We start from the raw sequence: 17,864 nt of genomic DNA on the forward strand, positions 1-17,864 counted from the left end.
GATCTGGCTCAATATGGCAGGGCAGCTTAATGCATTTGTGATTTCTTAATGGTTCACAGCTTCTTCATTAAGCCAACATCCTTCAGAAGGCTGGCGGGGCTGTTTTGAAGGAGTGGAAGAACAATTTTGGAAAATGTGTAGCATGCATAGCCAGCATCCTTAGGCTGTATCTGAGCTCATTGTTCTTATTCGTGTGTGTCTTACTGAACTGGCAGGTCAGATCACCCAAAAGCAGGAGCTGCACGGACCAGCACAGCCAGAGTTTAGATGACATCCGCCTTTACAAGCACCGGCACCCGCCACTAAGTGCCACGCTGTCTTCAGACACGTCCCACAGCTACACGTTTGGCTGCAGCCTGGAGGATAAGCTGTCCATCTATGGCTGCGTTTATTCCACAGCGGACTGCAAAACCAAGTCTGCCCTTTACGGGAAGCGATCCATGAACTGCCTCTCCTTGGATCTTCTGGGAGAGGACCAGCTCCCGGAGGAGTTTGTGGTGTAATGAGATTGGAGCTCTTCCATACCAGGAAACAGCTCATCATGGAAATATATACCTCATTAACACGTGTGATGTCACTCTGGTTCTTGCAGGAGGTTGTGAGCAGCTTTGTTATTCATCTCCGTAATCAGTAAGTGGCATCACTTTTGCAGACCTGACTACAGGGCAAATCAACTGGAGTGTAGCACTTAACGTTGGCGTTTGAAGTGTCTGAGCAGAAAATGGAAGTGGCCTGCACCATTAGCAGTGACACAACCAACATAAAAACCAAAAACAGTGGACCAAAACTGACGCTGAGCTAGTAAAGCGAACACTGTGTCTAAATGGATTTATCAGAAAGAAATTTGAAGTCTATGTCAGTTTATCTTCCTGCCTTTCTCTTGCAGTCCATTTATGTTAATGCTAGTGTACAGATAGTTTGGTTGTCTTGAATTTGTGCTGCTGCAACACTGCCAACAGCTGTCAGGCCAGGATATACTGAGCACATTTGGAGGGCTGTGTATGGAAGTGTCTAGCCTGTTCCTGTTGTAATGAATACAAGTTGCCTATTTGCTTTACTGGGAGCGAGACCTGCTCTGCCAGGAGTTTATTTCTCTCTTTTTGTTCTTGTTGTTGTTGTTTTGTTTTGTTGTAAGCATCCAGCCAAATACAAAGTGTGTTCTTTTTTTTTTTCTTCTTCTTTAATGCAACAAATGGAACTGTCTCTCAGCTGTCTACTACTGCCATGGTGCAGATTGGTAAATAAATGCTTATACCCTTGGGGAGATGGGGGAGGGGACAGAAAAATGACAAATGACTGCTGCTGAGAGTACAGAAGACAAGAGCGTTAATTGACTGGCTCTTGAAGACAGGAGTGTGACTGGAGAATTTGTCCAGGCATGATCACCCCTTGCTTTGAATCATACTCTTATGTTGTTCTCTTCTTTGTTTTTAATAAATCTGTTCCTTAGAAATTTTTCCTCTGCTTAGGAGACAAGTATGGACTGGAGAAAGTCACTTTGGAAGGACAGACAGAGTGACTGTGTCCAACTTAGTCACGGATAGGTCATGCAAATGTGAGTGTGTGGTGCTCCAGGGCTGGGGCTGGTGGAAGCGTAGAGTGTTTGGGTGCCAAACCAAGGGTACTTGTTTGGTGATATTCAGTGGTGGAGCTGGCTGTGCTGGCTTTTACTAGGAAAATAATGATAATTATGCTCTTTGAGTCAAGTATTTGGTGTGGAAAATATTCTGCCACCTTATTACATCCAAATAAATGTAAGTTTGTTTGATTTCCTTCCCAGTCTTCCCCCAGTAGTTCCTCCCCTCATCGATTCCCAGCATTTGGGAAGTTTCTACTTGCAGGCATGTGTAACCTGTGCCCAGCTCTTGACAGCCTTGCAGGTGGAAGCTAATAATTTTTTGGCAAACTCTAGAAGCAGACTGATAATATTCTGCTGGTTGAGGAAGCGTGTGTTGTGCAGTGTCAATCACTCAAAAGCTTAAGATAGATGAACTCAAGAACGGGAGGAAGCCAGACCATGACTAGGAGGGTTTGAGCTGCTGCTTTGTTGGTGGGCTCGCAGGCTTAGCAGTTGTCTGGTAAATTGCGTTCCCGTGAACTGTTAAAATAGCAAATCCATGAAGTCTGTCATCTCACTACTTCTGTGCAAGTGTGGTGTAGAGGCAGAGAATCCAGGTGCATCTGCATTTACTGAAGTGGCATCAGTGGCAGTACATCCTCAGATGAATCCAGCATCAAACCCCAGCTCTGTGTTTGAGGAATGAATGATGGGCACAAGCTCACTGTAGCCACGACTTAATTGACCATGCCCTCTTTGATCACACTTTTCTTTCTTTTTGTAATGAAAAATTAATTAGGAGCTGTGTGTTCACCATAGCCTCTTTTCCCTTCTTCCAAGCAAAGCCAGTTTACAGAATACTTTGAGGTATGTTTACTGCATCCAAAAGAAACTCATCTAAATGGGTAAAGGACATCTGGCTGCTCATGGACAGTCCAGTCAAGCCTCGTGCTGTCGGTTGCTCCCTGTTGTCTGGAGCCTGTTTGGCCATAAGCCGTAGAAGACTGGCACGGCCAGGATCCAGGAGGCCCATGGCTGTGCTGCAGGGAGCAGCCTTGTTCTTGCAGCTGCTGTGGAGCTGGAGGGATGGCTCTTACTGCAGCAATGCCCGTCTGTCCATGGAAAAGGTTGGGGGGGTCTGGAGCAACAGCCCTGCTAAACTGTTTCTCTCCCACACATGCAGAAGTACAGTTATTCCTGATTCTGGTGATGGTTGCTAACAGGAAAAAAGGTGAAAATTCAGCAGGTGGAGTTGTTTTGAAAGGTGTCGTAAAACATGTGTACACCATGTGCTCACATATGTGCACCCATGTTTCAAAGACAATCACATTCATGCCTGCTTCAGCCTAACCACCTTACTGAAGTGTTTATTGCCACCGAGCAGCTTGGGATTTTCTTTTTGCGGTTACCAAGCATTCAGTGGATTCGACGAAATGCTGCAATCCTGCTGTCGCTGGTTACAAAATACACCAGTGCCTGAAAAACAGTGTGATTGGCTCTCGCGTGAGCATCCGCTGCCTTGTATGTACGTGGGGTTTCTTGTATTTATTCATGGCTGGTGGGGAAGGCAGACTCTCCAGGTCTGACCATCTTTCTCAGTGGTCTACACAGCTCCCTCCAGTACTCTTAAGTTACATATGCATATGAAGGGGAGACCAGACACTTGTGTGTGTAGACTGAGAATGAATTAATATCTTACAAGCACTGTGAATATCTATTATGCAAGTTTTTGTATTCATATGGAGAAAAAAAACCCACCCTGTTCCTGCTAGTAGTAGATTTATTTTTTGTTCATCTTTGGATTTAGAAAGTCTCTTTATTATTTTTGGTTTAGATTAGTTTGGTAGCGGGTAATGTGTAAGCATTTATCAGCTGATGTTAGAAACTAGCTGCCAATATTTGTACATATTTGTAAAATACTCATGGTGTAATCACTCTATTTTAATGGTAAAAGTTTCTCCTTTCCATGAAAGGAATTTCTTGTTTAAAATATAAATAATTATATGTACACCTGCAATAAAGTATGACTAGAAAATGGTAGTTGTGTATCTTATAATTTTTTTTTTTCTTCCAAGGGGTCCATGTCAGTGAAATCTTCCATTTGAGACAGGTAGGTTGCAGAAATGAATTTGCTGCCAGACTGTAATGCATGTGAGCTTGGCTTGTGATGGCAAACCCAGAGGTGCTGCAGCCATTCTCGGCACGTGGCCACAGGGGCCTCTGTCAGGCCCTGAGGACCCAGTCGAGCAGGTTGGAGTCAGCGGGAACACTAATGGGAGCTGAATCTAACTGAAGAGACAAGTTAAGCCGCTCATGGTAGTTAGTCAAGAAAACCGAGCGTGTGAACTCCCAAGGGTGTAGAGAGATCCTGTCAGCATCCTCCCGGGGGCCGCATCTGAGGATGGGCACAGCAGACAACGTGATGCAGAGCGCTGCTGAAGAGCTCTTCTGCCATAAGTCACCTAACCTGCTGGCCTGGTCTCTGGCATGAGTAAAGGAAAGTTCTGCTTTTCTTGGGACATAAATCTATTAAGGGGTGCTATAGTATAACGATTCACACTTCTTGAAGAAGCTTGCTGATTAGGGTTGTCTCCTATATATATATTATTCTTTCTTTATGTTACGGACTGCTAAAGCTAGCATTCAAAAAAAAAAAAAGTAAAATTTTTTTATGTACTTTGATATTGTAGTGTTGCCCCTGTTCTTATGACTTCCCATCTTGTACTTCATGTTCCTGTCCAGTACGTGCTCTGTTTCCCGTACATAAATTTTCGAGGACTTCAGGGACTCATCCAGCTTTGGTTTGGGGATGCTAGAAGGAAGTGGTCTGGTTACAGATGGAGCTTTCTATGGAGGTAAAATTAAATAATAGTCAAATGTTAAATCTTCTAACTGAAGGGCTTTGTCACTTCTCTGTTTCTTTTCTTGGCAAGTAATAGCACTTTGCCTGCCAGGGTGCACTGCTGCTGATCAGAATACGTAGGAAGAGTCTGTCTCTGAAGATGGGGCTTCTCGTGGTACCGGTTCTCGGGGTACCGGAATCCTGTGTGGGTTCATCAAAGCGATGCAGCGTGGGATGGGGGAAATAGCACTGCAGCTGGTCTGTGCTGAGGTGTGCTAAGTGCAGGAGCTGGATGGAGGGAAGGTCTGACAGTGCGTGCTAAAGCTGGCGGGGAAGAAGGGGTGTTTTAAAACACCGAGGGGTGAAGTGAGAGTAGTTCCTTGGTGGAGTTCCTGGCAGCGACGTCTGAGACACTGAGGGCTGACACCGTTTTAAAAGCCTTAATGCTTTTGAGCAAGAACTGCTCATGGAGACTCACGCTGGTGGGCAAGCTCCCTGCTGCAGCCCTTAGCAATGGGTGGTCATGGTGTCTCCTGGTCAGGCTGTCCAGGCTTCTCCTCGTCCCTACCCCGCCTCCTCTGCCCCTGCAGCTGCCCGCATCTCTACCTCACAGCCCCCACTATGGACCCTGCCCCTTCTCTGGGTGCCTTCCCCTCGGTGCCTCCCCGTCTCTCATGCAGGCCCCACCAGCAGGGGCGGGAGGAGGCAGGGAACAAACGTGTCCCCTCGGGGCTGTTCCCAGCCCGCCGGCGGCAGCGGGGCCAGCTGGGGCACAAAAAGGCGCTCCCGGAACAGCCGGGGTGCGGCTGGGAACGGCCGAGGGGGAGCCGGGCCCCGGGCCTGCCCCGCGGCCTGCCCGGCCCCTGGCACCGCCCCTTTCCCCTGTGTTAACAACGGGGCCCCGAGCCTTTAGGCCACGCGTAAGGCCGCTCGGGGGGCCGCAGGGAAAGGCCCGGGACGGCACCGCGCTCCCCGTCGCGGGGCCGGGGCCTGGCCCGGACCGGCTGGCGGCAGTACCGGGCCGGGGCGCCGGGCGGCGCCCGAGGAGCGCGGCGGCCGCTGCGCTATGGCCGGGGCTCCTCCGGCCGGGGCTACGGGCGGGCTGGAGCCGCGGCTGCGGGCCAGGGCCGGGCCGGGGGTGCTCCAGCCGCCGCCCCAGGCTGCCACCTCCCGCCGCCGGTGCCGGCTGGGCCGAGCCGCCTCACGCAGAGCTGCCAGGGGGGTGGCTAAGTGGTGCTGGGGGCCGGGGAGACACCTCGGGCAGCTTCTGCCAGCACGTGGCCAGGGAGGGACCAAACTGCCGGGGGCAGGGACACACGGCCGGCTGCAGCGCGGGCCCAGGCAGGCCAGAGCTGCTGGGAGGTGGGTAGTCGAGCGAGTGGGCCCCGAGGCAGCTGGTGGCCGTGGTGTGCTCACCGGGTCCCGGCAGAAAGTGTATGGAGAGTTCCCAGGTCAGCGGGGCAGCACCTCTGGTTCCGGCACAGAGAGTGAGGTGCCCAGACTGCACCGGGGACAAAGCTGTTGGTTCTTGGCCTGTGGGAGTCCTTGGCAGGGGATGCTCTAGGTGTGAAGTGTTGATGTTAGTTCAAAAAAAAACCAGCTCCAACAAGTCGTTTTATGGAAGACGAGCCCATTCAATGCCATATACCCCCGGGATGGGGAGTCCCAGAATCACAAACAGTTTGTTACTGTCTGAGGAACCCACAACAATTCATTGTCGTTTAGACAATTCTGTCACCTGATGACCTCCTCCCCACCCAGGAAAGGGAATCGGGAAAAACAAGGAAACCCGAGGGTTGAAATATAAACAGATTTAATAGAGTAGGACCAGATAATTAACAGCAATGACGCTGAAGAACCAATATTGATCCCAATACCAATATAACATGTACAGGATTATACTCAGCCCACTCTATCAGCAGGAAGCTGTGCACTCCCCGCAGGGGACAGCAAATGTCAGACACTGCGAGCGCTGTGGCTTCGGGAGGAAAGGAAGGGCTCAGGGGTCTGGCACCGGGGCGAGGAGTTCTCTGGACTGCCACTATCAAGGGAAAGAGAGGGCACTACACAGCAAACTTTCTAGTTGATATTGAATGTTATGTTTCTGATACGAAATGATCCTGTTGGCCAGCTTGGGTCAAGTGCCTGGGTCTTGCCCCTTCTCATCCTGCACCTGGTGAGCTCGAAAACACCGAGACCTTGAAATCCTCATACCATAGCTGCCTATAAAGTAAATATTTTCACAAATTCAGACACTAGCGTCTTCTAAAAGTGCAATTTTCCCAGGTGTTAGAAGAGAAGTTAGTCCTGGTTGCTCAAACCAGGCCACAGTTGTAACATGAGAGGCTGTAGTTGGGGCAGTGCGGCTGTGTGCCTGCTCTGTGCCGGGCATTTCCTTCGGCACTGTGCATGGGGCATCGCTGGAGACAGGATGGGTGTAGACAAGCCCTGGGTACCGCTCAGTGAAGGGGTTTTTCTTTCACTGCCAAGCTGCCTCCTTTCTGCAGAACCTCTGCAGGTGTCAGAGCAGCATCACTGAGTGTGTCCCTTAGCCCCATCCAGGAAATCAGACATCCAGAATTTTTAATTCCATACTGAATTTTTAATGACATTTGCACACCGTTGCAACCACTTGCCTGTTGCCACTTGTCACAGCCCAGCTCCACCTGTGATGGTGCGCTCCCCGCGAGGCGCCAACTTCACCTGTATGTCCTGTAACCCTGCCCAAGCGATAACCACCCGTGGTGGTCACAACGGGTGCATCTAGTCATGATGGTGGCATCTGGGGCTAAGCGTGGTTTTGAGGAGACAGATAACAACACGATAGCCAAGGGCTAACTTGAGCAATGTGCCCACCTGACCACAACGCTCGTACTGTGGTCGATATGCAAATATGACTATAGCGAGCAGCCCAAGAGCCCTTTGAGCTCTCCTGCACGGCAGCAGGCTGCGTGCCAGGGTCTCCCCTTCAGTAGGTTACTTCTCAAGGTAGTAACCTCTGAAGGTTAGTGCTTGAGATTCAGAGATTCCTTGCCGCAACAGGTTCTCAGTAAGTGACTAATAGCATGCTAAACTTTGAAATATTAGCTAAGTGATATAAAGGATTGATTTTGCATATATAACCCTTCAGACATAAACTGTTGACCAAGTCTGGAAGTAGGATTGGATCCAGCCACACCTAGACTCCTCTCTGAGAAGGAGTTTAGAAAGTAAGGGGGTCCTTTCTGAACCTCGACTCAATGGGAGGGTCTCCCTGACAGCTTGTCTGACCCTGGCCTCTCTGTAGTAAATAATCCAGTATACCCTGTCATCGAATCTTTTTAAAACACCATCACATTTACTATCAAACGTTGTTAAATCCCTGTTTTATATTAATGACTCATTGCTTCTCTCTCTGAGTGAAGTGCATCACTCCATCTGTGACCCCACCTCCGTGAGCCCCTTGGGCAGCTAAACGCTAGTGGTGGGCTGCTGTTTGGGCCCTTTTGCTGTGTTCCTTCAGCCGGGGCAGCTGGGTCCGTGGCTGGGCGAGACGTACTGCCCGGTGCAAGGGTGTGGGGTGCCAGCACCTTGCCAGCTCAGCACGCTCTGCAACAGCCCCGATCGCTGCACCAGCGCTGGGCTTCCTCATGGAGGGGAGCAGAGGAAAGGGGTGAATCTGGTACACGCAAGGTGCCATCGGTCAGCAGGGACGGGCCGGAGGAGGCGATGGAATGATGCAGAAATGAGCGGGAAGAACTTTGTTTCCCCATGGATGATTTCACTTCTCACATCCAAACAACGTTTTATAAAGTAAACCCACCTCAAAATAGTTCCCGCTCCTCCTTTGCTGGCACATATTGTGTCCCTGCAGCTCATTTTTTAGGGGCATGCTTCAGCCCATGGCCATACTGTATTTTCACACCAGCTACTGCTGCATCCGTCCTAGACCGTGAACTTGGGTCTGTAAGGAGGGGATTGTAGTTGTTAGAGTAAGATCCAGATAGCAACCCTCGCATTGGAAGTCCGTTGTTCTACCACAGAGATATAATGAACAAAAATCGTATTTATTCTTTCTGGTAGACTGCAGGGGCAGCTGAATATGAGCTCCTGAAGAACATAGCTGTGGTATTTTAAAATTCTGCTTTATTTTTATTCCTGGAAATATTAGCCTCACATTTTTATTTTAGATCTCATAAATACATTTATACCAATCTTTATTTTTCTTTCTCCAATCACTGCTGTTCTCAATACACGATTAGATAATTGGATATGGCACATGCTAGAAGCCTGAAGTCTCAGGCCACCACGTGGAAAATACCACTGAATACTTCAGCGACAGTAGAGCATTCGGTGTAGGAAAAATTAGTTTGCATTACCATAGAAAATACTCGGCCTCTTTGCTACGACCAGCTGACAAACAGCCCGAGTTGTGCCTGATTGCCACAACCATGCTCTCCACCCTTTTAGAAAATGAAGCTTTGAACGTGGCTCGGTCTCTAACGAAGGGGTTCCAGACTGGAAGGGTTGGATTGAGGCAGCCCCTCCCTGCTCTTCTGCTGGCTGCAGGCTTCGGGGTTACCCCCCCCTGCCCCCGGCTCCACACTGTCTCACACCCGAGTGCATTCCAAAGAGCTCTGGCTATCGGGATGGAGATCCCTGACCAAAAACATGCGCTGTAGGAAGCCAGGTACTTTTCTCTCCTCCAGGCGCGACTTGGGGGATGAGAGCAAGGAGGCTTTTAGCCCTCTTCTGAGGCACCCCCGCTTACCCACTGCTGGAAATAAGGTCTGTGCTGCAGTTTGTTGTTATTCCTGGCGGTGCTATTGAAATCTTTCTTGCCTGGCTTGTGGGCTGTGCTCCTATATTTAGGGTTAAGAGGCTTGCTGCGTGTATGGAGGAAGCACGGGATGCCAGCCTGGGTTTTGTCTGTAGGGTCTGCTGAGGTGGATCCTGAGCTCTCTGCGTTTGCAGGACCAGTGACACCGGCAATGCCCCTGTCCTCTCCTCTGGCACACGTAGCTGCTGCTGGGCTCAGGGAGGGCTTTCTGCCCATATGACCTTTGTGTGGCTAACGCAAACTTTCTCCCCGTGGTCCTTCTAGTCAGACACGAACAGAGGGCTCCTATAATACCTCTGTTAAAGTGCTAATGGGTTATGAGATGCATTTTTGGGAGCTCCCCTTCTTGGGATGGCCAAGAAGGACATGCTGGTCACCAGAGTGGGTACATTAAGGCAGATGAGACACCCAAGGCCAGATGGACAGTATTAATATTGCCAGCTTTGACTGCATTTCTCACAAGTGTTGCAGTACCCTATGGGTCTTTTTAAACTCTAGGTCCCCAAGTCACACTTTTGCATAAGGCTCACAACTTGTAGTAAGAAAAGCAAGGAATCCTTCCCAGCATACCTGGCTGAAGGGAAAATTTGGCAATAGGACTGCTCAAACGGCCCATGCCAGAAGGGCAATAAAGAGACCCCCAAGTGCAGGTGTGTTTTTGAACGTCTAGATCCAAACTCACACTTAGGAAATGCCTTGAGGCTGGGGGTGCGGACATGGGGGCCGTGCCCCTGGCCAGTCCCAGCCCAGCCGGGCTGCCATGCTGGCATTCAGCTAGCCACGTCCTGCAGCAGGGGATGAGCAGCAGGGTTTGCTGTGGGAGCAGCTGGGTACAATTTCGATTAACATTCACTGCAAATAATAGAGAGGGTACAAACCATTGCTTGCCAATCTGCTTCAACACAAACCACTTTGAAATCCAAAGCAGAATTACTGCTGAAAAATAGAGGGCTAGCATGCTAAGGGAGAGCTCTACAGCCACGATGCTGATTTTAGCCTGTTTTCAGAATAAACAGAGGAGGGCTGGAGCTCTTGAAGGCTGCCTTTCCCAAGGACGTTGCCAGAGCATCGGCTGAGCTTTTGGACAACCTAGCACTTTTAAGGCTAACAAGCTTTAAGGACTCCCCAAAGCTGCTGCCCCCGACTGCTGCTGCCACCACTCTGGCCCTGCTTCGTTGATGCCATCCTGCAGGCTCAGAGCTGCCTCTCCAACTCCAGGCAGGTGCCCACAATTTCGCTTCACGTACAATTTCTCCCCACGTAGAGGATGCCTGGATAAAACGCAGAGCCCCGCAAGGCACAGTGACAGCAATTCTCACATTCTGTTTCAGCCGTGACATCCTAGGCATGGAGGAGCACCAGGTGGTTTCTGGTGTCCCTAAGCTGTTCTCCTCTGCCTGTGAGCAGGGGCCAGAAAGTGTTGCCAGCAGCTCAGGTGTTTACCTTGCTGCAGCTGGTAGCAGGTCCAGGTGGAGGTTGCTATAAAGGAGGCACTCAAAGCACAGGAAATCAGCTTCCTTCTGAGGAGAAGAGCCAGACAAAGGAGGTGGTTTCTGCAGACTCCATGGGAGAAGAGTTACCAGCAGGCTCCAGTCTCATGGTTCTGTGGATAAGCTGCCTAGGAGAGAAGTAAGGAGAGCCCTGCTGGGGTGGTGGGGTAGGGCTTACTTACCTCTCAGTCTTGCTTAAATGTTGTTCACTGTAGGAGTCACAAGCACTGGTGTTGCAAGATGCTCTTGGCTGTTGTGGAGCAGCTTTTATGTCTGGGTGCTGGACTGTAGTCACCGGCTGTGTCAGTGGTGGGTGTAATTTAATTGTGTACTGGAACCAGCTGTGTACCCCCAGGTAACAGGTCTCTGTGGACCCGCATGAGCGCCTTGTCCTGCCCGGGAAGCTGGCATTTCAGTGGTCACCATAAGCTGTGTTGGTATCCTGAGTGTTTGCTTGGGGTCTCCTAAAAGGCATCCTGGCTGAAGGCAGTTTGGCGCTGCCTTGTGAAGCGTCAGGCTTGCCTGCGAATGGGCAGAGGTGTCCTCAGTGGCACCTTCCCTTCCTCGGGCTTGGCTTGGTCTGTTCTGTAGAGGCACTACCTCACCATCCCATGGTAGTGCATGGCTCACTTCAGGAGAGACACAGGAGGAGCAAACCTGTGGGTGTAGGTGCTCATCTCAGACAAGAGGAGGTTGATGCTTCCTAGAAGTGTGAGTGTGGAGAAGGTGGCTGCTCTGTTGGCCTGAATTAGAAGGCCTTAGCTGTAGTAGCCTATAGCTACCTCTGAGTTCATGCAAGCTCCATAACTGGACTGGTTGCAGTCCTGGTGACATGAGAAGCAGGAGGTAATAGCTGTGTGTCCATCTTCCCCAGGCGCTGCATTTCCCTGCTATGTAGCTTGACCAGAAAAGTTTTTTTACTAGGATTTCAGTAGCAGCTGTACCCTCACCAGCAGGAGCCCTCCCAGGACTGCAGTGACTGTGCAGGTGGCTTGCTTCTCTTCCTCTGCCCCATGCAACTGCATGTTTTTACATCTTCATTATTCATCAATTCATGTGCCTTTTCTCTGTATACCTTAGAGCTGAGCTTGTGACTTGCCGCTGGGATTGCACAGGTTGTGATGTTTTGATGTGCCAGGATTTATGGGGCTGAGGTGGAAAGGGTTAACACAGACCTGCTCATGCTGAGAAACTGTAGGCCTATTGTTTGCATCCCCTGTCCTGAAAGTGGCTGTTGTGAGTTGTCCACAGTCATGTGGTGTCTACGCCAGTGTGTGCATTGTAAGTCTTCTCTCCGTGTTCACGTGGAGATGATGCTGGTGAATGTGCAGGAACAGCGTCTTGTGTTCAGGCATCACAGTCTCATCCGGCCTCTTGCTGTTGCAAATGCTACGCCAAATTTTGCAGGTAAACCACATTCTGGTAAGGATGCAGAAGTGAGGCTATGGACCTCTTTTTCCTCCCTTTGCATTGCCCGTTGCATGTTTCCCCCCCATCACAGCTGCTGGTCTGGTAGCTCCTGTGGGCAGTTTCAGAGTCTTCCTGAGCCAAGGTAAGAGGAGAGGTGAAGAGTGCAACGGGTACATCACAGCAGCGTCTTGGCTGATCCTAAGGGGCTTGCTACCAAAAGGTGTTTCTCTGCTCTCATGGCATTAGGTGGTGAACAGCAGCAAAAGTTACTGCCTTATAAAGCCTTTTTTCTGCAATTATAAAACTGCATTATAAAGCCTTTTTTCTGGGTGGAGACTGGGAGGGCAGCATATGGGACACGTGTCTCTCCATAAGACAGCATCAATGAGGAATGTCCAGAGACACGATGCCCTTTATGGCCCCTGGACGCAGCCTGGGCAGTAGCTTTTGCACTGCCTGGTACCTTCCCAACACCCAGTTTGTAGTCCCTCTGGATTGAGCCCTGTGCCATCTCCGTGAGGTGTCCCTATTTGGATGCTGCAATATTGAATTGCCTCTTGAGAACTTTGTCCCATCTCTGTTGGGAAGTGCTGCCCACAAGTCGGACACCATGAAATAACTTGTCAGATCTGGCTGCCTAAGCTCAAGTTGCATTGTGAAACACTAAGAGCATTGGTGGGGGAAGCACTGTCTGTCCTGTGCAACCTGCTCTGGGTGGCCCTGCTCTGGCAGGGGGGTTGGACTAGATGATCTCCAGAGGTCCTTTCCAACCCCTACCATTCTGTGATTCTCTGTGGATTCAGCCTGGGCAGCAGACCCAGCCAGAGCCGCACGGGCTGCTCATCCTGCTCCTTTTTATCTGCCTGCGCTGAACCACCTACCCTGGGTAATGCACGTTGTGTCGGGAACATCGGTGCTGCCTGGCCAAAGCACGTAGGGCTTGAAGTATGCGGGGCCTGTAGCTAAAGCATAAAGAAGGACTGCTTACTAGTGCGTCGTCTGCTCTGCAAAATGCTGGTTGTGAATTCGACCTGGAGCTTGTGTTTTTCCAAATGCCAGCTCAGAGCACGCAGTAGGCAGAGTCCGCGTGTGTGTCCTCGGAAAGAGGCGGAGGAGGCTCATGCTGCTAAAAACCCAAACGTCTGAAGTGAGGGAGGAAGTATCGTCTTCTGTCTCTTGGATCTTCAAAGCTTCTGGTGTGGCTTCCAAAGCTTTTTATATTAGTGGCATTGGCTTTTTTTTTTTCTCTTGTTTTGTTTTTATTTTTGTTTAGAAGAGGGAAGGAACTGATTAGTAAAGTCCAGAGGAAAATGAGAGGGAAAACCACTCCCGGTGCTTGCCTTTAAGTGAACTGCTGGGCAGTGACTCATCCCAGCAAGGACAGTAATTTCATTTCACAGAAAAAGGGCAAGAGGGGACACGTGTTGGAGGAGATACTTGCAAGCATGGAGGGAGCTGGAAGAACATGGGGGGGATAACTTGGCTTAACTGTGGTTCCCCAGGGAGTTGAGCAGAGGTGCAACTTTAAGCCTGCAGGTCTGTGGGTAGGATGTGCAAATCTCACGTCCCTGGAGTTTGATAACTATGGATTTGTTTGATAACTATGGATTTTTCCCTCCATGTTGTTTCTGTCAGCCAAAGCTGATGCTAAATACTTGGTCCTGATAGCTGGAGCACTGCAGTCCCCTTCTTTTGTTGCTGAATTTAGGCCCTGGTGTTTGAACTGCTAGTACTGACACCTGAATGTGTCTGGTCACTTGACCATTTAAGCATTTCAGCAGGTTCTCTGAGGTTTATCTCCAAGTCATTAGAGACATATCATGTACTGAACAAACGAGGTGAATTTGGAGCATTGCGTCATGTCATTGAAATACTGAGTTTGGGACTCCTCTTCCAAATGCTTTTTCTGGTCAGTCTCAAACTCTTGGGTATGGGGAAGAGTGATCATCTCTTTTTTTCTTTTTTTTTTTTTTTTTTTTTTTTTTTTTTTCCCCTAATCTGAGATCACAGGCGGAGGGGATGTTGTCATGAAGTAAGGGAGCAGTTAAGGTCATCTCTCACAGCCCAAGAGCTCAGAGAGGGGTGTGCAGTAGAGCACAAAGATGCATTCCCTGGTGTCTTCGGTGCTCTCTGTGCGGCCCCGCGCAGTTCCTGCAGCAAGCCAGCGCCGTTGGGCAAGCCATAGGTTGTCTCAAACCTGCAACCCTTTGCAGCCATGGGCCTCGGTCCCCGGCATCAGCCTGTGGCCAGGCGCTGGCCGAAACCTTTTGAGCACTGCAGTGCCCCGTCCCTCCGCTGCGTTGGCTCTCCCTGCCCCCAAGGCCCTGCTGTGAAACCCTCGCTTCTAAATGTCACCAAAGAATAGTTCAGTGCAACTTTTGGATGGTTATTGTTTGGACGTGTTGCCAACCTTAGTCAGTACCACGGGCACCTTGCCACTTATTAAAGATTAATTCAAATAAATGAAACTGAATGTGGCTGTCCACTCCCCCAGCCTCTCTGGAGATACTTGCATGACTTCAGGGAGGCTCAGATTTTATCTTTTTCTTTTTTCTTTTTAATCTCCCTTGATATAAACAAAATTAAAAGGGGCAAATGTATTGCAAAACAAAACCTGGTTTGATAAAAACAGAGGTAAGAAAAAAGAATTGAAGACAATGTTTTCCCGCACTCATGCCCTTCAATTAGATCCCCCCGTGCCCTCCTTTGTATGGTATGTGGCTTGCATTTTTGTCAGGCTGGGGCTATGGTTAATGTCGGTGCTCAAATGCCAAGTTGGTTTTGTGAAAGGCTGCAGTACCTTTGGCATTCCAGCACGCCAGGCCCGCCTGCTCCCTCTTCCTCTGGTTGGAAGGGGCTCGCAAACCCACCAGCTTGTGACTGCTTGTCCACAGCAGGAGCTGAAAGCCCTTCCCAATAAACGCTTCGTTCTGCCCGTGCTTTCATTCTGCAGAGGTTTGGAAAAGTGCTTCATAAAATGGGATTGGCAATTTAATAACAAATTAAACATTTCTGTGAACTTTCCAATGCTAATTATGGTTTCCCTAGCCCGGCTAAAACCAAGAGCAGCCTCTCTTTGTGGTGTGGCTGCTGCCAAGGCATGAAGCCACATATGGAAATTAAATATATAATTTTCAAATGTCAGCATAGGTCAGGGTTTTGTTTAAGAGTGGGCCAAAGGCACTGGCTGGTTAATTACTGCTTTTTTTTTTAACCCCGTGATGAGATGCAGCACTGTTAAGCAATTGTGGATCACGTCGCTTCCTTGGGCCCTACTGATAAGAGTCCTCCTGGGTGGTGAGGAAGATTAATGGCTTGTCTGCAGAGGGTGCGGAGTGCTAGGGCCTGCAGGGGGAATTTACAGCGTGGCAGACACGTGCTCGGCGTGCGGCAGCTCAGGGAGCATGTAGCTGCCCTGCACAAAGACGCGTTCACTGTGGGCGCTGATGAAAACACCCTCATGGGGAACTGGTGGGGAGCAGCTCCTGTGCCGTATGCTCTGCTCTGCGCCCCTGCACCCTGCCTTCCCCCCATAGGCAAAGCCAGGCGCCGCAAGTGAACGGGGGACAGATTTGCGGAGGCTGAAAGGCAGCGTGTTGGACCAGTGCTGCAGAGTGTAACGTTAGAGCAGGGTAGGTGCAGTAGGGATCAAGTTGGAAAAATGAGTGAAAAACCTCCACAGCAGTTGTCTGACCTTCAAAACCAGGCCCTTGAGCAATTGGTTTCCCTGGCCGTGGCAAACTGAGAGTTGGGGCTCTAAAGCCTTTGCCTGGACTCCTTCGCTGGACCAGGGAAGCAGAGGCACTTGCTGAAAGTGGATCTATCCTGTTAATCCCTTTGCCTTGGCTGCCAGGGGAACCAACAACCAGAGCTGATAAATTCCACCTGTAATGATAAATCCACAGAGAAACACGGGCACCGAGCTGTACCAAATTTGGGATTTGTATCTTGAAGGCTATTGTCTGATTCTATATATGTCTAGACTTCTGCTAACTTTGTGTAGGTCTACATGTACGTGTATTTTGCTCTAGACAAGCACTTGCTATTAGGACTTGGGGGTTGGTCTGGTAGAGTCCCACTTCCAGATCTGCTGGATGTCCTACAAGCCAGAGCATTCACTTGTGTGGGGAGTGACACGAGCTCAAATCCTTTGTCCTTGAACTGGATCTAAATGTTCTGCTTTCTGGGAGGGTGCTTGGCCCATGGGTTAGAGGATGCCAGGGTGTGAGGGGTGCTTGCAGTGTGGAAGCAGCTTTCACCTTCATGTGAGGTGCTTGGGGTACGTTGGCATGAATACCAGACCCTGGGCCTCCCAGGTCGCTGCTGTGCTGGTCAGGCTTCACACCATCGATGACTTGGCCAACTTCACGCTAAACCAGGACGCTGGATACCAAAATGTTCACGAGACCATATTCTCTCGTGCTGGCTGTGGTTTCACGAGACCATATTCTCTCGTGCTGGCTGTGGTTTCAATAATGGGCAGGCTTTTTGAGGAGGAGGTGGAGGCTCATAGCTACTGTTGCTAAAATGGTTTGCTCAGCTCATCTGCAGAGCAAAGAAGGTGGCAGAATAAATTTGGGAGGGGCTGAAGGCCAGTCCAATGTGTTTGTGGCGCTTTGCATTGTTCTGTGGAGAAATGCCTATTTCGTATGGCTGGCCAGGGAGGGTGGGAGGTGCAGTGTAGCTGAGCACTGGCTGAACTGTCACAGGGGAAAGCATGGGCCCGGGGGAGGAGGAGGAGGAGAGCCCGGCTGTGAAAGGTTAGCATGTTGACTACCACCAAGGCATGCTGGTCATGGACGGGAGAGAGGATCCCCTATACTGGCTCTCCCTCCAAAACAGTGACCAAATCACCCAGCTGAGCTGGCAGGAGGTAGAGGAGGGTTGGGAGTGCTCTTGCTTCAGTGTATCAAGAGACCAGCTGAGCTCTGGATCATACACTCATGGGCTTCACCGAAAGGATTTTCTCCTAACTTGCATAGTTTTTACTCTCATTTGCCTGCACTCCTGCCCTTCCAGAGAGCAAAGCTCTATTAGCAAATACACTACATGAGCACTCTAAAACCAACCACCTTTTCCCTGGTGCTTATGACCTCGTCTCAATTCTTCATAATCCTTTCAGTTATCACTTTCTTTCTCCCAGTGTTGGTACGTGTGCTTCAGCTTTACAGTGTCAACATGACGAGGACTGGTTTATCAGGACAGGTTTTGGTCAAAAAAGGAAAGCTTAAAGTCATCTCTGTGAATATCTGTCACACCTGCTTTTCTAACATAGCTGTCATTTCAAAGCTCAAAAGATCTGAAAACTTTTTTAAAAAAAAAAAGTATAGGGCCTTGCACATGCGGTTTTCCTTGCTCCTCGGGACATAAGTTACATGTCTGAAGATCCCTGCTTCTCCTTTAGCAGGTCCAAGTGAAGCTTCAGGCAAAGGACGATTCAGCTTAGATGCCAGAGTAAAGCCATTTCACCCTTACAACTTTTACCCTTCTTTCCTTCAGTGCATCACGTCTGACACTGGGATTGTGCAATTGCATCTTTATAACCCAGGAAATTCCAAAAATGAAAGTTCTTGGAGCAAAGTCTTAACTTTGCTACCCTTTATATCCTGTACACTTCAGTGTAGGTCAAACAGCAAGTGATAGACTGCGCTGACAAGGAAAACAGAAATAGGGAATGCTGCATATGCACAATTTGGCAGAGTTAACGTTAATGTAGGAACTTAAACTTTTGGTATTTGCTGATAA

General features: G+C 49.7%; 1 protein-coding gene across 2 annotated transcripts in view; it reads left to right on the forward strand.

Moving 5' to 3' along the window:
* The window catches only part of FRMD1 (FERM domain containing 1), a 44,015-nt gene extending 40,466 nt beyond the window's left edge, over nt 1-3,549 (forward strand). For both annotated transcript variants that reach the window (XM_063329122.1, XM_063329123.1), the window contains one exon: nt 216-3,549. In XM_063329122.1, the coding sequence (XP_063185192.1) occupies nt 216-503 (288 nt within the window). In that variant the 3' untranslated portion in view covers nt 504-3,549. The remainder of the gene's footprint in view (nt 1-215) is intronic.
* Nucleotides 3,550-17,864: the final 14,315 nt, after the last annotated feature.

The sequence above is a fragment of the Chroicocephalus ridibundus genome, chromosome 3 (genome assembly GCF_963924245.1).
Source record: "Chroicocephalus ridibundus chromosome 3, bChrRid1.1, whole genome shotgun sequence".
NCBI lineage: Eukaryota > Metazoa > Chordata > Aves > Charadriiformes > Laridae > Chroicocephalus > Chroicocephalus ridibundus.